This window comes from Miniopterus schreibersii, assembly GCF_964146895.1.
Source record: "Miniopterus schreibersii genome assembly, chromosome: 22".
In the NCBI taxonomy this organism is placed as follows: domain Eukaryota; kingdom Metazoa; phylum Chordata; class Mammalia; order Chiroptera; family Miniopteridae; genus Miniopterus; species Miniopterus schreibersii.
This window is the reverse complement of record NC_138124.1, coordinates 14,815,094-14,842,892: the sequence shown is the minus strand read 5'-3', so window position 1 is coordinate 14,842,892 and position 27,799 is coordinate 14,815,094. Positions and strand designations below refer to the sequence as shown.

At 60.0% G+C, this 27,799-nt stretch overlaps 1 protein-coding gene across 3 annotated transcripts in view; it reads right to left on the bottom strand.

Moving 5' to 3' along the window:
• The window catches only part of SEMA4B (semaphorin 4B), a 29,182-nt gene extending 2,335 nt beyond the window's left edge, over positions 1-26,847 (bottom strand). The window contains exons 1-13 of one of the 3 annotated variants that reach the window (XM_081124532.1): positions 26,755-26,847; positions 18,049-18,245; positions 6,039-6,202; positions 5,870-5,932; positions 4,706-4,804; positions 4,268-4,379; positions 3,939-4,052; positions 3,674-3,825; positions 2,780-2,961; positions 2,510-2,660; positions 1,002-1,212; positions 782-897; positions 396-562 (exon numbers count right to left, since the gene is read on the bottom strand). In XM_081124532.1, the coding sequence (XP_080980658.1) occupies positions 396-562; positions 782-897; positions 1,002-1,212; positions 2,510-2,660; positions 2,780-2,961; positions 3,674-3,825; positions 3,939-4,052; positions 4,268-4,379; positions 4,706-4,804; positions 5,870-5,932; positions 6,039-6,202; positions 18,049-18,154 (1,637 nt within the window). In that variant the 5' untranslated portion in view covers positions 18,155-18,245; positions 26,755-26,847. Of the gene's footprint in view, positions 1-395; positions 563-781; positions 898-1,001; positions 1,213-2,509; positions 2,661-2,779; positions 2,962-3,673; positions 3,826-3,938; positions 4,053-4,267; positions 4,380-4,705; positions 4,805-5,869; positions 5,933-6,038; positions 6,203-18,048; positions 18,246-19,264; positions 19,282-19,336; positions 19,566-26,754 lie in introns of those variants that run through there. The other 2 variants (XM_081124531.1, XM_081124533.1) reach the window with 2 other exon arrangements.
• Positions 26,848-27,799: the final 952 nt, after the last annotated feature.

Genomic DNA, 27,799 nt, shown 5'->3' with positions numbered 1-27,799 from the left:
TCCAGGTGGTGGGATTAGGAGGAGTTATATTTCGATTGGGTTTACCCCCATTTTTGAAGTTGGCTCTCTGAATGTTTTATAGCCCAAACAAGTGATTCCGCAAACAGCTTTGAATGGGCCCGTGAATGGCCTGGTGCGTGCACAGCCCTTCCTTTCGGCTATTTAAACACTCGCACGCCAGTCCACACGCACAGCTGCGACGCTTCCTAATTTTCCAAATCACGTCCCCCGCTTACGGGCGGGTAGAGCACACAGCGTATTGTCTGAACGACAACACCTCTGCGGAGCTCGTTACTAATTACGCCCAGACGGTGGGCACAGACCAAGCCCTGCAGTGATCCTACAGGGGGCCTGGGGCGGCTGCTCTGGGAGGGACAAGGGAGAAGGGGTCTCACCTGGAGGCCACCTCAGGGTGATAGAGGCTCACGTGAAGGCACCTGGAGCCGCTCCAGGCGCAGTAGGGGTCCCGGGCCAGGAGGCAGTCCCCACAGCTCCGGTACAGGTCACAGTTGGCCACGGGCACCTGGACTACTCCCAAGTGGGAGGCAACATACAGCAGGCCCTGCACAGATGCCAGGGTGAGAGGCAGGCAGGGGCGGCCAGGGCCCACCCACAGCCACCCACAGCCACCCACAGCCACCCACAGCCACCCCTGGCTCAGGTGCCCAAACACAGCCACTCCCAACGGCCTCCTCTCACGCTCCCGGGCACCCCACCTTCTGACAGCTTGGCAACAGAGGGGCACCCCAAGCGCGCTGGCCGGCCCGTCCCGCCCGCTTACCCCGTTGGGGTCCAGGAGCAGGTTCTGGACAGGCTGTCCGGGCGGGAAGACCTGCACCTCCTCGACGATGTGCACCGTGGGGCCCACGCCCACCGCCTTGTGCAGCCGGCCATCACCTGCAGCAGGCACAGCGCTCAGGCCCCGGGCGAGGCCTGCTCCCCACACCCGCAGCTGTGCCCCCTCCCTGCCGCCTCCAAGCCCGCCGGCTACGGGCACTCACTGGTGCCCAGGAAGAGAACGTCATAGGTGCGGTTCAGGCCCCTGACGCGGTGGACGGCCACGCGCTGGTAGCCGGCCCGGGGCTGCAGGAGCAGCATGCGGCCTCGGACCTGCCCGTCCATCAGAAAGTGGTCCTTGAGGAAGTTGAGCACACGGTCCGGGAGCTGCAGGGAGGAGTTTATCTTTCTCTGCCGGGTGCTGTTGGTGATGCACTGCAGGAGAGGGTGACGGCGTGAGGCCAGTGACCCGCGGGCCGGGGGGAGCAGGGGCGCCCATCCTGCCGGGACCGCCTCTCCAGGGGACGGCCGGAGGGTCCGCCCCACCCTCGGAAACCAGGGCGCACCGCTTGCAGGTCTGCAGAGCCAAGGTGCCGGTCTGGAGGCCGCAGGGCAAAGCCCGGGCTGTGGGCACCCAGGGGCCCCCACCGGCAGGTTCCCCGGCTGTGCGCTCCGGGCCCCTCCCCCAGGCCTCGAGCGGCACAACCACGCTTCCTGCTCCATCAGCATCCTTTGGCTGACCAGATGGCCTGGTGGGGGACATGAGGTGCCCACAGTTAGTTCCCACTGATTCTCTCTGTAAGAGCCCTGAGATTTTTTTTTATTTTTTTAATCTATCTTTATTGATTTCAGAGAGAGGAAAGGAGAGGGAGAGAGAGAGACAGAAACATCAATGATGAGAGAGTCATTGATCGAGCCCACAACCCGGGCCTGTGCCCTGACCGGGAATCGAACCCCGATCGCCTGGATCCCAGGTCGACGCTCAACCGCTGAGCCACGCCCGGCCGGGCAGCCCTGAGATTTAATACCCAGGAAGGCCCCTCAACCCGTGAGGTGCAGGGACCGGTGATAAACACCCAGCAGAACGTTGCTGAGATGTGCTCCACACCCCCGTATGCCGTCTCAGCTCTGCTCTGGGGGGAGCCCCTCAGGCTGGAAGGAAAGAAGAAAGAACTCTCTCTCCAAGTCCTGGCCATTCATCACTCAATAAATAAATAAGGAGCTCACAGCTGAGGGGGAGGCACCCGTGAGCCAACAGGTACAAAGGCCAGCTGGGCCCTGGCCAGTCTGGCTCAGTGGTTAGAGCATCACCCCTCAGACGGAAGGGTCCTGGGTTCGATTCCAGCCAAGGGCACATACATCGGTTGCAGGCTCCATCCCTGCCAGTCGGGGGTGCGTGCAGGAGGCAACCAATCGATGTGTCTCTCTCACATCGATGTTTCTCTCTCTCTCTCCTCCCTCCCTCTCTCTGAAAAGCAATGAAAAGAAATATCCTCAGGTGAGGAATTAAAAAGAAAGGCAAGCTGGGAGTGCCCAGGTGGGGATGCGCCTGCCCACCCTGAGACAGGTGTGAAGCCATCTGACAGTCATGGTTACATCTAACCCAGTGGGACAAGCAGGGCTGGGCTTTTGTCCCCATTTTTAAGATGAGAAAACAGACTTGGAGCAGCCAAGCGATCCCCCATCTACCCGGCACCCTTCCCCGCGCCCCACTGCTGGGGGCAGTCCTCACCGAGCCGGGCCTGGGCGTGGGCACCTGGTAGGACACCGTGTGCCACTGCAGCGTCTCCCGGTTCACCTCCTTGTAGAAGCCATCAAAGACCCTCTGCACGTCCCTCATGGAGAAGACACAGACGGCAGAGCCCTCTGTGGTCCCCCTGTGCCTACAAAAGAAACGGCCAGTTAACTGGGAGCCCTGAGGCTCAGCATGAGGCCGGCTCCTGGGCTCCGGCCCCAGCCAATCCCTCGCCCTCCCATCCCCGGCTAGGTCCAGGGGCCCTACCACTGGGATGTGAAGACCCCATAGAAGAGGGTGTCCCGCCAGTCCTGGGGGCTGGGGCTCAGCGTGAAGACGTCCTGCAGCACGTTGAACGGGAAGCCGTCGTCGGGCCGCAGGCACAGCAGCTGGGCCTTCAGGAAGGACGTCCAGCGCTGCTGCAGGATCCGCCCTCCACCCTCGTCGCCCTGGGGGAGGGAGAGAGAGGCTGGGCTCAGACGCTTAGGCCGGGGGCTGCATGCTCCTCAGTGTCCCCTCCCCAGGGGTAGCTGAGACTGACACCAAGGAGGGTGGGCAAGCCAAAGCCAGGCCTGGTTCCCATTTAAGACCAAGAAGGCTTGGAGGTGCCCAACCGGTGTGGCTCAGTGGTTGAGCATCAACCCACGAACCTGGAGGTCAGGGTTTGATTCCCGGTCAGGGCACAGGCCCGGGGTGCAGGCTCCTGGATCCCCAGCAGGGGGCGAGCAGGAGGCAGGCGATCCATGACTCTCATCATTGATGTTTCTCTCTCTCCCCCTCTCCCTTGCTCTCTCTTTAAAATCAATAAAAATATATTTAAAAAAAGACTTGGAGGCAACATATAGGCGCCACTGCAGGGCTAAGTAAATGCCAGTGTTTTCCTTGCTGTGAAATCCCACGAAACAGGACAAAGGGGCATCTCCCTACAAATATGGAAAGAGGTCCTGACTTCCTGCAACCCGGGCATGTGCCTCTACTCTTCTGTTCTGCTTCACATTTTTCACATAAGAGGCATTTTGACTTAAAAGGAGAGAAACGCCGTTAGCGAAGCCGTTCCTCCTGGAGGGCTAGAGAGAAGGTCACAGAAGCGGGACCTCCCGGCGTTTCCTGACCCCGGACCCGGGGAGCCGCAGGGGGCTCCGGGTGGCCCATGCCCCTCACCTTGCAGACGCGGGCGATGCGGGACACGACCGTGTTCTCAAAGAAGTCAAACTCCTGGCCGGTCTCGCTAAAGAAGAAGTAGATCTTGTCATCGCCCCCGTCGAGGCTGCCCAGGCTCTCGGGGATGTGGGCCGAGGCCACAAACGCTGGGTCTGTGGGGCGGGCAGGGGGTGTAGAGTCAGCCCAGCCACCCCAAGCAGGCGAGACTCTGCTCTCAGGCCCTGCTGGGGGGCAGGCCCGCGGCTGGGCAATGCGAGGGCTTCACCTTGGAGCCAGTTGAGGGAGCTCTCGGTCTTGGTGACGCGGCGGCTTTGGCTCCGGGAGATGACCGGGTCATTCCCCTGGAAATTGCTGACTGTCCCAGTGTAGAGTTCGCCATCTGCCAAGGAAACATTCCCATGGGAACGGCCTCTCAGCAGGGCCTCCTCTCCCGCTCGGGCAGGGCCTGCAGGGACCCCAGCCAGCCCTGCCCACCTCTCTTGGGGGTACACAGAGGAGGGAGGGGGAAACTGGGAGAAGCCAAAGCTAAGGGCAGCCCAAGGGCAGCCCAAGGTCACATCTGCATATCACCCCCATGGAGCTCCCAACACTCACCAACCATGAGGGCCGTAGACTTGAAATTGGGGTCAAAGGGACAACGACTTTTGCCATCTTCCAGGAGGACGTTCCCCGCCGGGTCCCGTGCCAGCGTGAAGTTTTCCACACTCTGCGGGGGAGCAGACAGGCGGGCTCAGGGGCACGCCAGGGCCGGAGCGGGCTCGGCAGGAAAGGAAGGCGATGCTGGGAAAGGCGACTCTGAGGGGTTGGGGAGAGGCCCTCCCCATCTCAGCACCCAGGGCTCAGTGCTGGCACCGCCTGGCAGGGACCTCTGGGTGACCCCCCCCCCATCACCTGGGGCTGGGCCGCAGGGCTCAAGGAGCCTCGCTGGGCCCTGCCCTGCACCGGCAGCCAGAGGGGGGTGCTGGAGAGCAGCTCCCTGGGGCAGAAAGCGGGGAGGCTCCCGGGCCAGCTGGACCGGGGAGGGGTACTCACGATGTAGGTGCACACGGGGCTGAAGGCCCCGGTGCCGCAGGTGAACAGGTGGGTGCTGTTGAACGGCAGGAGGATCTTGATGTAGTTTTGACAGTCTCGCTGGGGAAAGAGGGGGAGGGTGTCAGGCCCACCCCGGCCACCAGGGGGCACCACTGAGGCCCGAGGCCAGTGCAGGGTGTAGGTCAGGCCTTAGGTCTTAAGGTGCAAACCCACAGTCCCTCCAACCCTCGGGGGGCGTCAGCCACAGCCCAGAGCAGCCCGAACCCAGCCCCAGACTCATCACGTGTGAGTCTAAGAGCGTCTCCGGCCCAGCTTCCGATTGCTCCCCCAAACCTCTCTCCTCTCATGACATCTTTCCTTTGGCAACCCCAACCCCTCGGCTGCTGAGGCCCCAAACCTCCCAGCCAGCCTCGAATTTCCATCTCTCACCCCTGGCATTTTCCCATCAGTAAATCCTGGGGGCCCCGTGCATCTTCAAAATACATCGGGAATCTGACCATGTCTCCCTCCCTGGCCGGGGCCACCATCACCTCCCGGACCTCGCTGGTCTCCCTCCCTCTGTCCTCGCTGCATGGAGGCCACTGTCCACCCCTCTTGACACACCTCAGGCCATGTCACCGCTCTGCTCGGCCCTCCAGGGGTTCCCCCAAACTCCCCACTCGATAAAATCCACAGGCCTGCTGTTCCTCTGGGTACCCCACGGTCCACTTCCTCAGCACCTCCTCTTCTTGGCCCTTTTTTTGAATGAAGTGTGAACCTGACCTCCTTTTAAACAAACTGATTTCCGCCTGTTGCTCTTTTCTTTTTTTCTCACAATTATATCTCCAGTGTCTAAAAGCACCTGGGCACTGCCCGGCCAGGGTGGCTCAGTGGTCAACCTATGAACCAGGAGGTCGCGGTTCGATTCCGATCAGGGCACAGGCCCGGGTTGCAGGCTCCTCGATCCCCAGTAGGGGGCGCGCAGGAGGATGACTCATCACTGATGGGGGCACTAAGGCTCAGAGAGGCAAATCTACTTGCCCAGGATTCAGAGACAGGTCCGAAGCCCGTGCCCTGCCCACCACAGCTGGGGGCACCTGCGCCCACTCCTGCTTCGGTCCTGGGTCCAGGTCCCCTACCCTCCACCGCAGCTGAAGCCCAGGTCGCCTTCAGGTGGCAGCTCACCTGTGGGTCCTTGCCCTTGAAGCTGCACTGGTACTTCCTCTCGGCATCTGCGCTCCACAGCAGCTGGGGGACAGGAGGCGGCAGGTGAATGTGCACCTGGGAATGGAGGGGCCACCTCCCCACCACCGTGCTCCGCCCAGCTTACCCAGCCCCGGGCATCGTCTCTCACCTCCTGGTACTCCCCTCCCGGCAGGAAGCTGGCGGTGCTGTTGAGCGCGAAGAGTGCCTCTCGGGCCCCCACGTACAGGGTCCCCCCGTCCCTGCTCAGCAGAAGGGCCGTGTAGTTGGAGATGTTTTCATTTTGGAATCTGAGCAACGGCCGCTCTTCAGAGCCTGGGGAGAGGAAGGTGGACATGACTCGGGGGCCCCCGCTCCCACAAAAAACCCAACCTCTAAAATGGACCAAGGTAGGTCAGCAAGGCAGTGGGTGGCAAGGGGCCGGGCTCACAGGGAAGCAGGATTCCCGCCGCGCAAACATTACGCAAGGAACAGAGGCACAGAGACAAACGGGAAAGGACCTTGATGACATAGCACGTTAAGGAGAAATCGAAACTGCCTCAATGTCCCACTGCTGGGGGCTGGGTGGAAATCAACCCTAATACTTCACTGGACGGAACACGAGCAGCTGGTAAAAATGGTGTGTGTGTGTTTTCAGAAACCCCAGACAGACAAAGTTACATAAGAAAGGTGTGGTCAAAAATATGCCGGGAACTAGCCCAGCCAGCTGGCTCAGCGGTTGAGCATCGACCTAGGATCCAGGAGATCGGGGTTCGATTCCCGGTCAGGGCACAGGCCTGGGGTGCAGGCTCCTCGATCCCCAGCAGGGGGCGCGCAGGAGGCAGCCAGTCAATGACTCTCATCATTGATGTTTCTCTCTCTCCCTCTCTCTTCCTCTCTCTGAAATCAATAAAAACATTTTAAGATAATAATAAAGAAATAAATTGCAAGGGTAACCAAATAGAGCGGCAGAAAATTTCTGGAGGAGGTGGGGAAGGGTGGGGGTGCTACACAGCCTTCCCCCACCCCCCACCCCAATCCTCACCCAAGGATACTTTTTCCGTTGCTTTTCAGAGAGAGAAACATCGACGTGAAAGAGACACATCCATTGGTTGCCTCCCACACAGGCCCCAACCGGGGCCGGGGATGGAGCCCGCAACTGAGGTGCGTGACCTTGGCCAGAAGCGAACCCGGGACCGTTCCGTCCGAGGGCTGACGCTCTAACCACTGAGCCAACCCGGCCAGGACTAGTTATCATTTTTGGATGCTACAGGTTACACTTGGGTGATGCACAAGCAATCAATCAGGGAGGAGCTCCAGGGCCACCGTCTTGTGCTGGGAGTGGCTGATGGATTTGGAGAGAAACTGCTTTAAAAAAATTCTAAGCAGCTGATATGAAAAGGAAAACAAGCTTTCGGAAGCAGCCACCCTGCCCAACCTCAGGCATCTCCTAACTGACTGGCGGACTCCAACCACGCAAGCAAAGAGCCGCACGAAGCGCAGGAAGCAGAAGGCCGGCCACATGCCAACAAAGCAGCTGGGAAGACGGCCCCGTGTTCGTTTCCACGGTGAGTGGTTTTACATACCCCCAGCCTGGTTCCATAAGAGTGAGGAAACACAAAGGGAAGAAAGCAATGAAATATAAACACTAAAATCCGGAGCAGAGGAAAATTAAAACAAGTCTGAAGAAAACATGGAAACCGGAGAGGAAGGAGATTCCCACGAGCACATCAGAAGTCCTCACACATTTAGAGCTGAGCCTCCCAGCGGCCGAAGAGAAAAGGGAAATGAGACTATCTTATCCTCACTGTCCAAGAGGAGGAGCACATACCAGGGACAAGCCTCGCCCCTAGAACCTGGGCTGCAGAGTCCTGCCTTGTGTCCAGAGCCTGAGCTCTCCTGCTGAACCACACAGGGCAGCTGTGGTCGGAGGAGTTAAGGCCTCTCTTTGAACAAGCAAGTCCAGAATCATGCCAGACTCGAGGTCTTTTGCCTCAAATTCCCAACTCCTTGCTACTTCCTTTGGGCACTCTATACACCAGGAGGCCCGAGGAAAGTTTCCAGCACAAACCTCCCACGTCTTGCAAAGCAAAGCTTCCCAACGCGCTAGGTCCCAATTACGTTGCTCGTGCTTTGTGCCGATGAGCTGATGACCCAACCTTTCTGAGCTCTGCTCCCAGCAAGAACCACCACAGTCAAGAGAGCCTTCCCGGCCCAGCCGGTGTGGCTCAGCGGTTGAGCGTCAACCTATGAACCAGGAGGTCGCGGTTCGATTCCCAGTCAGGTCACAGGCCCGGGGTTGCAGGCTCCTCGATCCCCAGTAGGGGGCGCTCAGGAGGCAGCCGATCAATGACTCCTCATTGATGTTTCTCTCTCTCTCCCTCTCCCTTCCTCTCTCTGAAATTAATAAAAACATCAAAAAAAAAAGAGAGAGAGAGGACCACCAGAGGTCCACTTGGGGGGTGCTTCGCTGAATGTGTTGCAGACACTAACTCCTAGCACGCCCTCAACAACCCCGGGAGGTAGGGGCTGCCATTCTCTCCACTTTACAAACGAAGAAATCAGAGCTCAGAGAGCTGAAGCGACTTACACAAAGCCACACAGCAGAAAAATGCGGCTGCATTGGGAGGCTGGCTCGGGAGGCCTCCTTGCTGAACCCACAGCCTGCAAACTGCAGGGTGGGACAGAATCACCCACCCGGGGGATCCCAGCTCCAGATCCAGGGCCTGCCTGGCTCTGATGCCTCGGACCCAGGACGGGGCCTACGACTGTGCAGTTTTCACAGGCTCCCAGGTGATCCTGGAGCAGGAGGCCCAGGCCCGAGGACCACGCTTTGAGAAGCGCCGGCTGGTCTTCCGTGGGGCAGTGCACACGTCACCTCACTCGTGTGTACCAACCGTAAAACTCCCAGCAGCCTCACAAGGAGTCAGCGAGGCCAGGGCAGGCGGCTGCTGTGCGGTCCCCCCCTTTTGCTCCCATCCCCCCAGTGTCCTGAAAGCAAGGGCTGGCCCCAGTGTGCCCATCCATGCCAACCTGCCTGCAGAGGGGACCTTAAGCCTGGGTGGGAGGCTGCTCTAGGCCTCTGGCCAGATAATTCAGAAACGCTGAAGGTCAGAGATAAGAGCTGAAGCCCAGGTGGCAGCTCGGCCCCACTCAGGCCTGAAGGGAGCGGAAACCTGCCCAGGGTCACGCAGAGCGGAGCAGAGCCCGGATGGAGGGGCAGCCAGGGCGCCAGCTGCCCATCCCAGGTCCGGCCCAGCCCTCCACCCAGGCCAGCTGCTCCAAGGCCCCCACAGCTCCTCCAATCACATTGGGAGCACAGGGACATGGAGCAGGGACACGAAAGCCTTGGGGAACCAAGCCAAGGCCACCTTCACACTGCGACTCCCCACTCTGGGGACACTCCTCCTACGTCCCCTTGCCCTGGGCCTCTCAGATTCAAAGTCCTGAAGGCCTGGCCCCCACCGTGGACTTCACTGGGGCTGGCTTCCCAACTGGGCGTCTCAACGAGACGGACCAGAAGTGCAGACTCTGGAAGCAGAGACCGGGGTTCATACCCCGCCTTCGCCAGCAGGACAAGCCAGTCACGCAGCACCTCGGAGCACCGCTTTTCTTATCTGGAAAATGGGAATAATTGCACCTCACCTCCCGAGGTTGTTAGGAGAAAAGAGGAGATTATGTATGTAAATCACAGCAGGCCTAATGAGCCGCGTTTGCTGACGGCTCGCTCCGAACAACTGCGCGCACGTTCCCCGGGGCTGGCGCGGGGTCTGGCACACGACCAGCGCTCGAGTGGATCCAAAACAAAACCCCAAAGCCCTGCAGGAAAATCCAGCCCAGCCGGGGAGCAGGGCGGACGGGAGCTCCGCCTCGCTTGTCTTCCAGCTTAATTAAAAAACGCTGGCGCCCGGCGATGCTAACTCGGGCCTGCCCCTGGTCACAGAGGGGCTCAGGGCGGGTCCCAGGGCAGCGGCTCGGGCGCGGGAAGGTGCCAGTCACGCGTGGGGCGTGTGCGTGTGCGTGTGTGCGCGTGTGTGTGAGCACCGAGGTCCCTGCTCCATGGTGCTCTGAGTGGCCCCCTCGCCACCTGCACCGACAATACCTGGGTCACCCCGAGTCACAGCACAGTGTGTCTGAGCCGGCCCTGCCTGAGCTTGCCCGTGTGTGTTTGTGTGTCTGTGTCTGTCTGTCTGTCTGTCTGCACACCCCACCGCAGGGCTTGTCCATGCTTGTGTGTTGGCTCCGGGGTCCTGTTTATGCTGAGGTGACAGGGAGGGGGTGCAGGCTGGCACACACCTCGGGGTCGGCCTTTAGCATCTACGGAGGCTGCCGTGTGTGCGACGCCGGGCTCCTCACTCGGCCACACTCACCCTCTACCAGCCCAGTACAGAGAAAGCCAGGCCGCCAGCGGCTGTGGCCACTTTTTCCAGGCGGGACGAAACCTTTGCATGCACCTGGCAGACAGGCCTGAGCCCGGCGGTTTGTCCAGGGCTCCAAGGAGGCCGGATGGGGGCGGCCTGGGGCTCCTCTGACAGGTAGGGTGAATTTGGGGACACCTTCAGGGCCCCGCTCCCCATTATCAGCAGGAAGTGATGCGGGGACAGCTCAGGCCCCAGCCTCACCTAGAGGTTCTGACCTCCCCTGTGACTCAGCCGGAAGCAGGAAACAAGTGTGGAGCTCTCAGGAGTGAGACTGGAACAGGGCTCGGCACCACCCCCACCCCAGGCAGTCCCCACCCGGCCAGAAGGGTGGTGACTCAGAGCCCCACCCCACCTTTCTCCACACAGCTGACCTGGCCTTCACATCCCGCCCTCCACAGGCCCCGGCAGGATGAGGCCGGGAAGCACCAGTTTCCAGCCAAGTGGGAGCCACGAAGGTGTCCGGGGCAGGGGAGGAAGTCCCTTAGCCCTCAGCTGGGATGACAAAGTCCCAGAGACGGTCTGGACCTGGGACAGGCCCTGAGACCTCCCAGAGGCTCAGCAAAAGCACCTGCTTCCCCGGAGACACATTGGACCCTTGGACCCACTGGTGTCAGCAGGACCAACACCTCCAGGGAGAGGTGCTGACTCAGTGACTAGGGTGGCCGGTGACCCAGACGCATGCCCTCCCTCCACAGTGCCCAAGGCAGGGCAGCCTCATGAGCCAGGAGCGGTGAGCACACTCTGCCAGGCCCACACCGGTGCCAGGGCAGAGTCCCCGACAGGGAAGTGGGCTCGAGTGCCAAAAGTCCTCCCGCTGGACTGGGGTGACCGAGACAGAGGCGGGAAGGCAAGGGGGCCCAGCCTCATAGCATCCAGCGTTCCTGGGTACACGAGGGTCCCTGCTGTGGCCCCCGTGGAGCAGGCCCAGGGCTCCTGCCAGCACCCCAGGTGGCCCGGCCCCTCACAGACCTCCCTGTGCCCCTCTGGCCAGCAGGGCCCTAACCCAGGACCTGTCATGAGCTGCCCTCACCTGGGGAGCCTGACCTCTCACCACCCCACCCGGGACTCTGCGCCCTAAGGAGCCCTCCTCTCATCACGTCTCCTCTTTTCTAAGGATACTGGGGCCGCCAGGCACAAACGCGCTCAGCTTCGCACTGCAGACCGAGCTCTGCAGCATTAACCTCGGCCTCCCAGAAAGCAGGCCTTTCCCTCAATATTTACCCCAGAAATACACGTGCCTCCCTCCTCCCCTTTCTCAGCCAAAATCCTTTCAAGAAGAGCCGCCCGGCGCCGTCTCCATCTCTGGCCTCCCACTCCCTGGAGTCAGGTCTCAGCCAGCCCCACGCTCGCCAGGGCCCAGGCATCGACCCACGGCCAGGCCCCCGCTTCCCCACCTCCAGGAGGCCTTCCTGAACCCCCAGCCCTTCTCCATGCGCCCCCCCCCCGTTTCCCGCGCACCCCTCGGATGCACGGGCCCCACGGTGCGATGACGGAGGGGCTTTCTGTCTCTCCTGCTCGGCTGAGAGCAACTGTCCTGCTCACATTTGTGGCCCATACTTTCATCACCTGGCCAGGCGGGTGCCAAGGAGGTGTTCGATAAACATTTGTTTTTGTTTGTTTAATCGTCACCTGAGGATATTCTTTCCATTGCTTTGCAGAGAGAGTGGGGGAGAGAGAGAGAGAGAAACATTGATGTGAGAGAGACACACATCGATGGGTTGCCTCCCGCACAGGCCCCGACCAGGGCTGGGGATCGAGCCTGCAACCGAGGTTCCTGCCCTTGGCCAGAATCGAACCCGAGACCCTTCAGTCCGCGGGCTGACGCTCTAACCACTGCGCGCGCCAGCCAGGGCTGAACTTTGTTGATTGAATGAATGATTGACAGAGTCCTAAGTCCCCATTCGGATGCTCCAGTCCAGGGAGGGGCCCCAGATTCAAAGGGGGCAGTCGGGAGGCCCCGAGGCCTCACGCTCAGACTGCCCCAACTCTGCCCCCTCCCCAAAGCACCCAACAGGCTGTCCGGGGGTCCCAGGGTGCAGACAGAAGGGTGACAGCCGAAGGTGCTGCAGGGAGACAGGAGAGGCCACAGGGACCGGGAGGCCGGTGCGTGAGTCCTGACTTTGCACCAGCTGTGCAGCCCCAGACCAGCAGCTGCCCTCTCTGAGCGGGAGCCCCCTCGGGGTTGCTGGGAAGACCCCATAAACGCAGCACGTGGCAGTGCCAAGCCCTGCTCCTGGGCTGCGGAGTCACCGGGCCCCATCCATGCCCCCCACCCCCACCCCATGCTAGCTGCTCAATGGAATGGGGCCCAGCTTCCCGGATCTTCACAAGAGCTAAAAACCTGGATTTTTATATAAAACTTCCTGAATGTTAAATATTGGTGACCGATTCGAGCTTTTCTAAAACACTCAGAGGCCAAACAAAATATATCTGCAGCTGGCTCTGGCCCGCTGCCCCCAGGACGAAGCGCCTGTCTGAGGCGTTTAACCCGCCCCCCCCCCCCAGCTACCCCCCCACACACACCACGCTCTGGGCCAAGGCTGCTGGGCTGGCCCTATTTCCAACCGGGGCAGCACCATCAGGGGCCTCCGCTGGATCCTGCCCCATCCAGGGATTGACCTCAGCAGATTTCATTACCAGATGGAAACACATAACCCATCCGTTATTCAAGGCTGGGCTGGGTCCTTTGGCTGCTTTTTTTGCACAATTTGCACATGACGCGGGAGGCAGCTGTTCCGGTGGAAAGAACGTGGCTCCCGTGGCTGGCAGCTGTGGCTCGAGGCTCAGCCCCCAACCTTTCTAGCTGTGTGACCCTGACAGTGTGAGGTGGCTTCTCTGAGCCTCAGCCCCCTCACCTATAGGAGATGGGACAATGCCACCGCCTCCACAGCCCAGGGCAGGGCCTGGTCACTGTGGGCCATCCTGGGAGGCTCCCTCCCTCTCGCTGTTAGCATCTGTCTCAAAGGATGGGCAGGGGACGGCCAGAAAGGAGGCTCCTCTTTAGGAATCCTGATAAAACGAGGTTTCCGTCTCCTGTCCCCGCTGATCCCCCCTCGCCACAGGGCTCTCCAAACCCCACTGGGCTCTCAGGGTGGGTGCGCTTCTGAGATGACCCACGAGTGCAGACCACGGAGGTCCCACGGAGAACAGGTCAGGCCATAGGCCTGGGGCCCCCGGCAGCTCTACACCTGTTACCCATCTTCTAGCTTCTCCTGAGCACGGAACACTGGACGCAAACATGAGGACACCAGCTGTGTCCCCTAAGGGCTGGAGGGAGGGCTGGCTCCCACCTTGGAGTGGGGATGGTCGCGTAGGAGTGGTGGCCAAAGAGTGACCAGGGAGAGGGCACAGGGCTAGGAGCTGGCCCTTGGGAACGGCAGGAGATGCCATTAAGAAATCTCAGGTGTATGTCCCAAGACAGCTACCTCTGTGTAAGCCACTCTCCACCCTGAGCACAGGGGTCGCTGCCAGGACAGGGAGGTCAGAGTGCGAGGAGGCAGGGGCAGGGCCAGCCGGGGGGAGCCGCAGGCGCCACTGAGGGCAGGTCCACCTGGACCACCTGGACCTCGGGAGGAGTTTGCTCCACTTGCCCCCAGGGCCCTTTCCACTCATCCTGAGCACCCGTGGGGGTGGGAGGGGGGGTCTCAGGCCCTGAGAAGGGGCGGTAGGAAGGGGAGATTGACAACAGGCCCGAGTCCAGCCTTTTCCTGCAGGCCCTGTGCCACCCTCAGTCTCTTCTCTCCAGTCTGGAGAAAGATGGAGCAGGTATATCCAGATGTGCCCCAAACGTTGTGCAAGCTCAGAGCTCTGCCAGGCTGGCACACAGGCATTTCGACACCCAGCTGGGCGTGGGTCACGCAGAGGTCAGCGTGGAGCCAGCGAGCGCGGGACAGGGAGGAGGGCGGTGAAGCCCAGGCCCACGCAGAGGCGGCCCTTAGGAGAAGCCAGGAGCCCTTGAAAAGGTGTCTGCATGAAGCAGGACCGCCTGTCACCTTTGCCCTCTCCCCCAGGGCGGTGCTGAGGGTGTCTGCACCGCGTCCTGCCCTGGCCTGGCCGTCTCCACACCTTGCTGTCTACCAAGCGAGTGCAAACCACCTCCCAGGGCAGGCGGGCGGGACGCTTCCACCGGGGAGAGCAGGGGCTCCTGCCTTTTACTGGGGGGGCCAGGCTGGACCTCCACACTCTCCCCCACCCCCCCTCGAGATGGTTCCTGCTCCTATTTCCAACTGGCCCATGTGAAAAGGGGCCTGGAGGAGGCAGGAGTTTGCCCAGGCCCTGCAGTGAGTAATTAAGGCCTAGGTAGCCCTGGCCAGTGTGGCTCAGTGGTTAGAACATCAGCCTGCAGACTGAAGGGTCCTGGGTTCGATTCCGTCCAAGGGCATGGACCTCAGTTGCAGGCTCGATCCCCGGCCCCGGACTGGGTGCATGCAAGAGGCAACCAATGGATGTGTCTCTCTCGCATCAATGTTCCTCTCTGTCTCTCTCTCCCTTCCACTCTCTCTGAAAAGCAATGGATGGAATTAATTAATTTAAAAAGAAGGGCTAGCTAGTCTTCCACACCGGGCCATCAGCACCCACACTTACAGCTCCGTCTGTGCAGCTCTGGGCCACGCAGATGCCAGCCCAAGGGACAGAGCTAAAGACATACCCTGGCGGGAGACCAGTAATCAGGCCTCATACGTGGCCTGTAGCAGTGGGGGCTTCTCGGAGCAGCTGTGACCTTTGTGCAAGCTCTGGGTCAGGGGACAGCTAGCTGATGCGCACCCGTCCTCTGGGCTCAGTGGGGTTTTGTTTTGACCACAGGGTGCAGGCCTGTGGATTTATTCCCAATCTGGTTTGGAAACACTGTGTCCAGAGAACTTCCCAGGCAGGTGCTTCAGGGCAGGAGAGAAATTAATTAACTCCTTTTAGTTGCCCAAATAAGGGGACCCAATAAGACTTCCACGCGCCATGGGGGCAGGTTTTCATTTCTTCCCCTCGCAGCTCACACACCCGGGCCATTTATCGTCTCCACTCAGCATCTCTGCTGCTCCTGACACAGCAGGAACGCTTGGTCTTGGAAACCCAGACCTCCCGGCTTCCAATGCGGCAGAACCCAGATTCCACACACTTCTCCGAAGCAGCCCTTTCACAGAGACAAGCCGCTTCCGATGAAGGCCTCCAAGTACTCTTCTGACCCTGGAGCCCCCAGTCCTGGCCACAAGTGAGGCACCCCCTCCTGGTGGCCCCAAGAACCTGACAGACAGTAATGAGGGGTCCCCAGGAAGGATGCTCCACATCCAGGGTTTGTTGCAAACCACAGACACGCACAGTCTCCAGGCATCCAGGCCCTCGGGGGCCTTGGATGGGAATTCAGGAGGGGAGGGCAGGCGGCAGGGAAGGGCGCGTGGGGGTTCAAGTTCCACGCCTCTCTCCCTGTTCTGAGAGGAAGGGGCCCTGGGGCCTTGTGCCCAGTGTCCCACGGTCACCATGGACCTGCCCAGGATGGGCAGGCTGCCTGGAACATCTAACGAGCCCCCAGGGATGAGGCAGGAAGCCGCCTCGGGCCACGCTGGCAAGGTGAGCCTGGTCAGTCAGCGGAGAATTCCCCTCTGGGGCACCCAGCCTGCATGCAGAGCGGAGGGGCGGGGGTACCCAGGGCCGGGAGGAAGCCCGGTGGGGCGGGCACTCTGAGCTGTGCTCAGCTCCCACGTTCAGGTGCCAGGATGCTGCTAATCCATGCCAGGGCTTGGCGGGACTAGAAAAAGAAATCCCAGCCTCAAGAACACAAGGGGAGATCTTTTCCCCCCAGAATCCACAGCCGGGAGAGCAGGACACAGCCCGCATCTCAATCCCTCGGCAGTGCACAAAATGCGTGTCATCTCGGGGAGTGGGGGGTCCTCACAGGTGAACCCCAAGTGTCTCAGTCTTCCTGGGGTTAGGACTTTAACATATGGATTTTGGAACGACACAGACATCCTGACCGTGGCACCGAGTGACCTGTGCGGGGGATGCTGGTGTGTGACAGGAGCCCTACTATGGCCCTGCGGTGGCCAAGCATTTAAGAAAGGGCCTAGGTCTTGGGTAACAACTGCAAAGTAGTCTAGCTGCTCTCAGAAAGCAGATTGCTCTCGGTTCCTCCTTCCGGTTCCCCAATCTAGTCACCCTGTGAATGGTCCCCATCCCGTTCCAGAGCCGGATGCAACAAGACCTTGTGCATCTGACATGCCCCTTGGGCTCACCCAGCTCTCGGGGGGCCATACGTGGAGTCGCTCCAGCATTCGTCCCCACCTCATCGCACCTGCTCCCAAAGCTGAGAGGGTCTGAGAGCCAAGGGGAGCTGTGGCCACAACAGAAAAACACAAGCCAGCAGGCCTGGGTCCGGATACACGTTTGAGCCTCACTTAACCAGCCGGAGCGCCCAAGGGGCTGTGGCCAAACCAACACGCCAGCACGGCCCTCCCCCCGCCTGGCAGAATCGCCCCAGCTCCGGGCAGGACACGCCGGAATGGAGCCTGTGTCCCCGAGCCCTGTCTGAAGGACTTTTCAAATGTAAACCTTGACCCGGGTGCTAGTATTAACCCCATTTTACAGATGCAGAAACCGAGGCCCCGAGAGATTAGGCAGCTTGCTTGGGGTCACATAGCGGCCTAGGCAGGTTTTGGGCCAGGCCACCTTCTCAGAGCTGCCGGGCCCCCGTTTCCGACAGGGTTACTCGGGGCCAATGGGTTACTCTGAGTGCTGAATCTGCTGCTTTTTCGCCTTTGCAAGTGAAATGCTTTTAGGGGTGGGGATGCTGTAAGGAAAGGAAGTCTGTTACGGTTTCAGGCTGCAGCCTTGAGCTAGCGGGTAGGTCCTCACCCCAGTGGGACAGCCAGCAAGTTCAAGGGCTTGGCCCAACAACATCCACTGGGCGCTTGTAGACGTTACGCCCATGCAGTGCACCTAGTCTTGTGAGCTCTCCAAGATGGGCTTGCCAGGCACCTGGGACTGTGCCCATTTTTCAGATGAGCAAACTGGGGCTCAAAGGAGAAGGGGCTTCCTTGCGCAGTCGTAGAAATGGGTCAGAATCCAGATTTCAAAGAGGAATTGGAAAAGCAACCAGGTGAAAGGAGAGGGGGGTAAGGAGAGGGGGAGAGCAGAGGCCTGGAAAGGGAGGGGACCACCGAGGCAGCCGTGCACCCCAGGAGAGGGACCCAGCCCATGAGGATGGCCCTCCTGGGTCACTCCCAGGACCTTCCTGGCTTCCAAGGCCTGGGGGTCTCGGCGCCCAGACAGCCCCCACCCTTAGTACGCTGGCTCCCAGGTCCTGGGGGGGGACCCCACCGTGTCCACCAGAGCGCAGGCTCCCCAGTCCTTCTAGGACTCGCTGGAAAACCAAACCCCGGTGTTTACAGCCGCAAGCACAGCCCCCTCCACCCCCGGGCGCTGCCCCGGGGGCGGCACCGCGGCTGGCTCTGGTCAGCATCAAAGACAAGCAGATGGGCAGGCGGACCGGCGGGTGGCCAGCACCCGGGGGTGGGGCGCCCCACGAGCAGGGGAGCCAGCGCGGCCGAGGACCCCTCCCCCCGCGCTAAAAAAATAGCAGAAAGGGGTCCGGGCCCCAGAGCCCCCCCCTTCTGCCCCTCCCTCCCTCCCTCCGCCCGCGCGGCGCTTGGAAAGCAGGAGGGGGTCCCCGGGCGCCCCACGTCTCCTGTGCGCCTTTGTCACAGCAGCCTCCGCACGAGGCGCCGCGGGCCGCCCCCTCCTCCCGCCCCGCGCCCGCGGGGTCCCCGCACTCACCCAGCGGCAGGCTGATCCGGGGCACGAGCGCCCGAGCCGCGGGCGGCGGCACCAGCAGCACCAGCAGCACCGGGAGCAGCAGCGCCGGCGGCGTCCCCGGGGCCATCGCGGCGCGCGGGGCTCGGACGGCGGCGTCGGTCTCCTCCCGGCTCAGGTGGCTCCACCGGCCTCGCAGGCGACGGCCCCGCCCCCGGGACCTGGGGGTTGGGGTTCGGGTCACGTGGCAGCAGAGACCGCTCCCCTCCGCCCCCCCACCAGCAGCGGCCGCGAGGTCCCGGTGGCCCAGCTCGGAGGCGGCGGCGCGCGGAGGAAGTGCCCGGCCTCCCGCCTCCCCCTGCCGGGCTCTGCTCCCCGCCCTGCCCGCCCCGGCTTCCTCTCTCCCTCCTTCCCTCCCGCCCTCCCTCCTTCCTGGGCGCTGCGGCCTCGGGGGGCGCCAGCTGGGTGCGCGCCTGGAGAGGCCAAGCCCGGGGATCCGTGGACGCCGAGGCGGCCGGAGCGCGCGGGGGCGCGGAGCCAAGTGGAGCCGCAGGTCCCCACCCCCACCCCCAGACCCTCCACCGCAGCCCCGGCCCCCTTCCGGCTGCTGGAGGGGGGGGGGACCCTCTGAGAGCCGGAGGTTTGGGAAACCGTCCCCTGTGCGCCTCGCGAGGGCCTGGCCCCCTTTTTCCCCCGCCTCCCCCGCGAATGCTCCTGGCACCCGCTGGTCCGTGACCGAGTGCGCTCGGCCGAGCTCCTGCCCACGCCGGGGCCGGTGGTGTCTCTGAGCGTAATTTCTGCACACGGGTCAGTCCGCCCGAGGTCTTGGCTGCGCTCACCGCGGGCCCCGCACTTAGCCCGGGTCCCTGCGGGGCGTCCGCAAGGCTTAGAATTCTGCGCGCACGAAGCCAAACCTCGGGTGGGAGGAGCGGGCCAAGATGAGCTTACGTGGAATAATAGGATTTAATATACAGCCAAGGAGGTGAGACCTTCTCCGCAACCTGCACGTGGCCAGGCAGGAGGCAGGACTCCCTAAAGCAGGAGGGATCCCAGAGGCGCCCCTACGGGCCACCCCCAGGCCCCCAGGCCCCTAGGCCCCCAGGCCCCCAGGCCAGTCCTCCTGGTTCCTACCATCCCCAAGCTGAGACCAGGGGTTTCAAACTGAAACCTGCACCCACCCCTTAGCTGGTCCCGAAATCAACTTAATGGCCCCCTATCAGCATTAACAAAACAAACCAACCAGAAACAAAGTATCAAAGTGCAATGATCACAGAAAGGAAAAGTAAGCTTCCGGAAGGAAACATGTTTCAACCTCTGCTAAGCGGCCACAGGGCGATGTAATTCTCCGCAGATCCAGTGGAAAGTGGCTGAAAGTCGTTTCAAAACCTCGCTGGGCATTTCCATGGCACTGGGAACCGTCGCTCTGGGAATGAGCTGCAGCCCTGGGAAAGGTCCTCTTTATTCCCGGCCAACACCAGCTTCCTCACTCAGAGCCAGCGCCTTTTGCTCTCACCCCATCTCCAGTGCCAGTCACATCCTGTGTCACAGGCTGGCTGTTGGCCTGGCTCGGTGGTTGAACCTGGACCTATGAACCGGGAGGTCGAGGTTCGATTCCCGTCAGGACACAGGCCCTGGGCGCAGGCTCCTCGATCCCCAGCAGGGGGCGAGCAGGAGGCAGCGGATCCATGACTCTCATTGATGTTTCTCTCTCTCTCCCTCTCTCTGAAATCAATATAAAACTTTTTTTTTTTTTTTAAACAGAGTTCCTCCCAAACCTGAGATTATGCAGTTATCTTTCTTCAACCTAAGCACAGCGCGTCCTCTTGACAACTCTTTCACACCTATAGGTTCTGGTCCAGATTTCAACCTATCGAGGTCACTCTGACTATATACTCTATTATCGTTCATATTGCTTCCCCTCCCAGCTTTGAGTCACCTCTGAATTTGATAAGCATTCCTTATGCCTTTGTTCATCATTGATACACCTATTAGGTGAGCACACGTGGCACCCCGGTTCTTGGTTTCTAAAGATCTCTCTCCGATAAAAGATACCGGGGTTTTGGGGAAATTAAAGGGAAGGTAAGAGGTGAGCCTGGGGCATTTTGCTGGGCCAGAAAGCAAGGAAGTGATTCAAGATGAATGGGGTCATGTCCAAAGGACATATAGGACCAGCTTGGTGACCCAACTTGGGACAAGTTGAGCATCTAAAAGCACAATGAAATAATAGACTCGACTGCATGAAATCAAAGACAGTTCATTAGTCCTCAGTGACATTCAGAGAAACACAGGGGGAGAGCAGGGATGGAAGGGAAGCCCCCTCGTACAGAAAAATGCTGGCTGATAAATTAGAGGAACTTATAGAATTGGGAAATTAGATTCAAGCAAGGGTCACCCTGGGATGCTAAACCGCTGGGTGAAAGATTGTTAGGAAACTATGTATCAACAAGGTCTAAGTCTGTCCACAGATGACTCAGTAACTACTGAAGAGAAACTGTATCTCTTAAGGGAGAGCTCTGGCTGTCACCATTTAAAAAAAATAAATAAGTTTTTATTGATTTCAGAGAGTGAGAGAGAGAGAAACATCAATGATGAGTCACTGATCACCTGCCTCCCTCACACCCCCTACTGGGGATCGAGGAGGCCACACCTGCCGGGAATTGAACCGTGACCTCCTGGTTCATAGGTCAACGCTCAAGCGCTGGGCCACGCCAGCTGGGCTGTTCTGCTCAGATGCTTTAAGAATGTCTTATGCCAAGTGGGTGGCAAGCCCCTGAGGACAGTGATGGGCCTTCCGTCTTCGGAAGCCCCAGTGCCAAGCATGGCACTTGGCTGAGGAAATGAGGGGCCCAGCTGTTGGCCTGTAGAGGGGGCCCCCCACTGCACGGCCCCAGCCCGGTGGCCTCGGCCCCTGTGAGCTCTAAATTGTCCCCTCCCCAGGCTGCAAAAAAAAAAAAACACACAGGAGGATGGCTGAGAGAAAAAAAACAAAACAAAAACCTCATTCGGGCTGACTTCCTGTGGGCTCAAGAGTGGTTCCCAAGCCAACGCCATGTCTCCTGCCCCTTTGCCACTCTTGGACGTGGGCAGGTCTTTCTCCGCCAGACTGTCTGTGCCCTGTGTGTTGTGTGTGTTTTTTAATAAAGAGCTCAGGGGGAGGCTTGGAAAGGATGGGAAGAGATGAACAGAAAAGCAATGTTTCCTCTGTGCCCCCGATGGACGGTAGGATGAAGCCACCATCGAGCTCGGCCCTCCTCCTGCGTCCACTCACACAGCCTCGCTTCCTCCCGGCTCTCTCGGGCGCACAGACACGCGGGTCAGACAGAAATGCAACCACGGAGAGGCCAGAGGTGCGCAGGACACATCCAAAGAGGCCAGACAAAACCTGTCTATGGCGAGACACCCCAGACCAGGCGGCTGATGCCTCCCCGCAGGCAAGGAAACGTCAGAGATGAGACCCTTCTACGCCTTGACCTGGGAATCGGTGTCTCAAGCGCGTGCAAATGTTCCAATGTTTCGACGTGCACGCGTCAGACGTGTGTGTGTGTGCTTGTATGTAAATTTACACCTTATACCTGTTACCATGGGGGGGAAAAAAAACTCTCACCTGCAGGATCAGGGGGAAGAAAAACAAAAACAGCCACAGAAGAGGGAGAGCGGGAAGAGACATAAGAAAGGCTCCAAGAGAAAGGGACAATTCAACAATAGAGATAAATTTTAAAGTAATAATAATAAAGACAAGGCCTAATATTAAAACATAAATAAGAGGGAGGCAAGGTTAAATATATAAGGCAATGAACTCCTGTGCCCGCTGGGCAATGGAATGGTCAATCCGGGCCACGGGCAGCCTCGCCGGTGATCAATACTCACTAATCACCTACAGGGACAGCCTCTGCCAGGCCTGCAGCTCTCACCCCCACCCCGGGGAGCCTGGCCCTGCAGCTCCCACAGTGCTGCTCAGGGAGCCCTGGCTTTGTTTGCAGGCCGTGGGGGAGGGGCCTCCTGCCTGGCCCAGTGGAGCCTGAACCCGGACGTCCCACCCGCCCCCTCCTGGAGCAGCACCCTCCCCTTTCCCCAGTTCTGGTTGGCAGGCATGCAAAACGCTGGCCTTGGCCCAGCTCCCCGGGCCTTGGCCCCCTGCCAGGGTCCCCTGGTAGCCCTCAGCCCTCATCTGTATGCCAACCTGCAGCTGCAGCTCCCTGCCCTGCCCCTGCTGTGGGCACGCCCGCTGGTGTCTCCTCCCCTGGGGCTGGGCAGAAGCTCAGCTCAAGATTCATCTGTCCGCGCTGATCTGGAAGCTACACCAGCTGGCACGCCCTGTGTGTGCTTTTAAACCAGCCAATGGCTTCTGGATCCTGGTGGCTGGCAGCCTACGAGGGACAGTGCCCTCTGCAAGCATAGGGCACTGCCACCCAGGACAGCACTAGGGCGGCCTCATGCCTTCCAGGCAGCTGCTCACCAGGCCTGGCGACGCCTGTAAAAGGTCCCCCAAAACCGTGTTCCTCCGCTCGCTTGTGTTTCCCGCTCTGGTAGGTGCCCAGGAACATCTCAGCACCACCCCTTCCTCTGCGGGCTGGGAGCAGGCCACACACCGTCTGAGCCATGGCTGCCTCGTCTGGACGGGGGAGCTCCAGGGGCTGTTGGGAGCGCCGGCGGGTACGAGTGCACATGAAGGGATGGGGCCCTGGCTTTTGGCTCAGTGGTGAGAGCGTTGGCCTGTGGACTGAAGGGTCCCGGGTTCGATTCTGGCCAAGGGCACCTGCCTCGGTTGCAGGCTCGATCCCAGGCCGCAGTGGAGCTGCGTGTGGGAGGCAACCGGTTAATCAATGTGTCTCTCTTATATCAATATTTCTCTCTCCCTTCTACTCGTGGAAAAGCAATGGAAAAAATATCCTCAGGTAAGGATTTAAAAAACAAAAAGGGATCGGCATTCGTGGATGCTCCGTGGACTGAGCCACACTTAGGACGTTTCCAGGCCCCCTCACCTATCTGAGTTGCCCCCGCCTCCGTAGCTTAGATGCCCGACCCCGAGGACCCCTCCTGGGCTCTCCCTCAGGGGCAGCTTCCTCCCTCCAGCCTAGTGCTGAGGCTGCAACTCTCACTGGGACAAGGAACCAGCCCGCCCAGCTCAGGCCCCGGGTGCGCCTGCCCTGCCGTGGGCCTGTTGGGGCCTGAGCCAGCCACACCCTGGGAGGGGATCACCGGCCCCCTTGGGGCTGTGGTGCAACCAGCAGGGCTCAACCTGTCCTTGCCCTGACAGGGTAGAACACGAAGTCGCCCCTGTCATTCCCCTGAGCCCAGCACAAGTTCAGGAGGGGCTGTGGCCTGGAGCCTGCTCGCCTGGGGGCATCCTGGGTAACTGGCCTGGCTGGTGCTTGGCACCTGCCACCCTGAAGGGGCACAATCATGCCTCAGTGACTCTCTCTCTCTCTTGAAACCACTACAGCCGCTCACAGGTGGGGGGTGGATGTTCTAGGCCAGGTGAGGGTGGGGGGCAAGAAGTGTAGGGTCTCTAGGAGAGAGTTTTGGCTTCCAGTCTGGCCGATCAGACCCGAGGTCCCTCCATTTGTAAAATCCCGAGAAATCAGGCACCTGTCTTTCCCATTTTCCCACCAAATTCACCCCCTTAAATCCCTCTCTGAGCCCCAGGCCCCTGGCCATTGCCCCATGAAGGAGAAGGCAGCCCAGGCCGGGGCCCTTCCTCCATGACCACTGCCTCAGCTCCTTCCAAACAGCCCAGAAGCAACCCGGCAGAGCAGGGAGCCCCTGAACCCTTGGGGTGGGCCTCAGGGAGCTGTGGACTGAAGCCCAAGCATGATATGCTGTTTGGTGAGAGGGATCAGAGCTTTCCAGTGATTTCAAAAAGATCAATGTCCCCCTCTACCACCCCCCCAAAAAAAGGTGAAAAACCATTTCTTTGAGGTGTGCTCATCTGCAGACTCAAGGCACTTTCAAAATTAGCTTTTATCAGGTGAAAAGAAATGATTCCTGCCCAGCCCGGGTGGCTCAGGGGTTGAGCGTGACCCATGAACCAGGAGATCGCGGTTCGATTCCCGGTCAGGACACAGGCCCGGGGCGCAGGCTCCTCGATCCCCAGCAGGGGGCGCGCAGGAGGCAGCCGATCAATGACTCATCATTGATGTTTCACTCTCTCTCCCTCTCCCTTCCTCTCTCTGAAATCAATAAAGATATATTTTTTAAAAAAATAAATAAGAACTTGCTAAGCTTACGTAAGTGGTAAGTTGAGGCTGGGACCCGAACCCATGTAGATATTCGACCTACTCAACAAGTATTTCTTGGGTATGGCTGCCTCCTAAGCATTGCTGAAACTGAAGGGGACAGACGGGGTTGCTGCCTTCAGGGAGCTTCCACTTCACCAGGATCCCTTAGAGCCCTGTTCCCAGAGGACACTCCTCCCCGCCACACTTCCCTGGATACACTCAGTCATCCCTGGCCTCCGACACAGGTAGGGGCCAGGCCCAGCCTGGCCGAGCTCCAGGCCAGCCCCAGGCCTCCCGGGCCCGAGCGCTGTTGTTTTCAACTGATTTCCGGAGTCTCTCCTCCGGCTCCCCCTGCGCCCTGCTCAAATTTCCATTCATTACGCCGCAGCGAAATACTCATTTACACACCGCATCCCTCTGTTCCCGTCTCTCCTACAAACGCCCTGAGCGCCCGCACCGGGCCGGCCTGATGGGGGTTTTTGAACCTACAGCCCTTCTGCACAGAGCTTGCAAATAGCGGGCGCCCAGGAAAGAAATGTTCGCTGAACGGGTGTGCGTGAGTTTTCGGCGCCAGCTGACCGTCTCAGATCCTTGGCAAGCGATTCATTCGAGGGTTCCTTCCCTGGATCTCTTTCCCAACCTTCCTCTGCCCCTTTTTTCAAAAAACAAGACACCTCGCTGATGTGGGAAGTCCCACTTCTCTGCTGTAGGGCAGCCAGAGGGTTTCTTGTTTGCACGGTCTCAGCGGGATTTTTGGCTTCATAAGAGAAAGGTATTTTGGAGAGCTGGGGAATGCTTAGCTCCTAGGGACTCATGGAGGGCAATCCTCGCCTAAATGTTGCAGGAAAGCCAAGCCCCAAGGCCCAGGATCTACACACCAGGGACAGGGGCTTTCTCTGAGCTCCACCCGAGGCCCCAGTCTCCTCTTCTCACCTTTATTTCACCTGCTGCCAATGTCCCAGTCTTTTATTTTATTTTATTTTATTTTATTTTATTTTTTATTTTATTTTATTTTATATTTTATTTTATTTTTTGAGGATATCTTTTCCAATGCTTTTCAGAGAGAGTGGAAGGGAGAGAGGGAGAGAGAGAGAGAAACATTGATGTGAGAGAGACACATGGATTGGTTGCCTCCCGCATGCGCCCTGACTGGGCCTGGGGATCGAGTCTGCAACTGAGGTACCTGCCGTTGGCCGGAATCAAACTCAGGACCCTTCAGTCCGTGGGGTGACGCTCTAACCACCGAGCAACCCGGCCAACGCCCTGTCTTTAGGTCGCCCATCCCCCAAAGCTTCCCCAGGTCACAAGGAGACACATCCCCGATTTCCCCGAGTTTCCATGAGAATTATCATGGGAGGAAACCGCCACGGCCTGGAAGTCGGGAGCCTAGGTTCAAATCCTGACCTTCCCCACTCACTGTGTCATCTTGGGAAGTCGTTTAACCTCTGGGTCCAGTTTCTCCTATGAAAATGAGGGGTGGGACCAGAGGGATTTCTAAATCCCTTCCAGTTCTAAAGCATCTATGGGCAAAAATAAATAAATAAAAAAGAAATTGTTTTTAAATTGTGCACTTCCTGCCCTGGCCGGTTTGGCTCAGAGGTTAGAGCGTCGGCCTTTAGACTGAAGGGTCGCGGGTTCCATCTGGCCAAGGGCACCTATCTCGGTTGCAGGCTCCATCCCGGACCCTGGTTAGGGGCGGGTGCGAGAGACAACCCATTGGTGTGTCTCACGTCGATGTTTCTCTCTCTCTCCCCCTTCCACTCTCTCTGAAAAGCAATGGAAAAAATATCCTTGCTTGAGGGTTAAAATAATAAAAATAAAAATAACTGGGTTAAAATTAAAAAAATACAAAAAATAAAAAAACAAACCATCTTTATGGCATTCGCGCCTGCCAGGAATCCTGAGAGGTGTAAGTCACAGGCCAGACCCGCATCGCAGGCGGGGACATGTGTGCGCACAGGTTCACCACCTTCCCCAGGTGACCCAGGGCTCCTGAGTCCTTTTGCCAGACCCCAAAGGCTCCAGGGGGGCCCCTGGAGCGCCCCGTCATTTCCAGGATCCTAATTTCCTTTCCCTCCTAACCCCTGAATCCACCTGTCGCTCAAAGAGAAGCAGCCGTGACAAGAAGCCAAACTGAAAGGTCCTACCCACGATGACGACTCCAGGACTTTCCCAAGAGGGGTTCAGGACTTTCCCAAATTCCAAACCATTTCCCCTCCGCGCCTGGATCCCTGCCCATCGGTTTCAGGTGTGGGAACAGGGGTGGTGCAGGGCGTGCTAAAGGAATTGGGCGCAGAGGCCCGGGTGGCCCCGAGAACCCGGGCCCAGGCCCCTGCGTTGCCCTGGCAACGGGCTCCCCAGGGGCGCGCGCGCAGGTGCCCCCTCCCAGCGCGCAGGTGGCGCCCTATTGGAGACTCCCGGCGTCTGCAGTCCCCTGGGCCTCCCCTGGGCCCGCCCCCTCCTGTGCCCGGGGCTCCCGCCCACCCCACACCACCCTGTCCCTTGCGCCTACCTGAGCGCGTCCTCCCCAGGCGCACGACCACCGGGCACAGCAGGGCCACCTCCGGGGCGCGCCCCCTCTCCCCTCGGTGTCCCTAGGCTCCTCCCAGCTGCTAGGCCAGCCCGATGCCCTCCCTGGGGGGCCTGGAGTGTCCCCGCGTACACCCTGGATCTGGCGCAGAGTCCCCGGAAATGCGGGGCTGCTTCCAAGCTCCGCCCCGCCTCGCCCGTGTTTACCGGAATCGTGGGGAGGCGCCAGGGAGGGCACCCCCCAACCACCACTCGCCCTTGGGCGTTGACGGCCACTCTGAACTCGCTGCTATCCGCCCATCCATCCCCTCCCCCCCTCGGTCGGGACCAGCCCCAAGAACAGCTCTGCGGGGGGGGGGGGGGAGGCGGGGGCTGCGCCCTTCCTGACCCAGGGGACAGTGTCACTAGCTGGAGCCGGAGGGGCCAGGGCAGGAACCCTAGATCTACTACCACCTCCTTGGCTGTGTTACCTAGGGAGAGTTCCTTAACCTCTCTGAGCCTCTGCAAAGCGGGCATCAGCGCAGCTGGGACCTCCCAGGGCGCGCAGAGCAATTATTCAGGCTCACAGCTGGCACGCGGTCAGCTCGGCGCAAAGGCAGAGCTGTTTACGGGGGAGGCGAGTGAGAGTGGAGGGCAGCGCCGCCCTGCACGAAACCACCCACGGCCCAGCCCGCGGGGAGGTCCGAGCTGCTCGCCCAGTCCCTCAGCCTGCACCCTGGGCCAGGCTGGGCCAGTGAAACCAACCCGGGAGGCTTGCAAGAGGGGGTGAGAAGCGGTTATAAATACCCAGCATTTATCAAGCGACCTTGGCCTGTCCCTCCCCAGTGCTTTGTGTCCTGGCTCTGCTATCTTCCAGGAAAGCCACAGCCGCTCTCAGGGCGGTTCCTGAAACAACGAGTTCTGGGGCGTGTGTGTGGCGGAGAAACCACAGGCCACGCACAGGCCAGCATCTCCCCGAGCCGGCCCAGGGGCCGCCACGCTCCCCAGACAGTGCTCCCCCAGAAAACAAACCGGTGATTTCGTTGTCT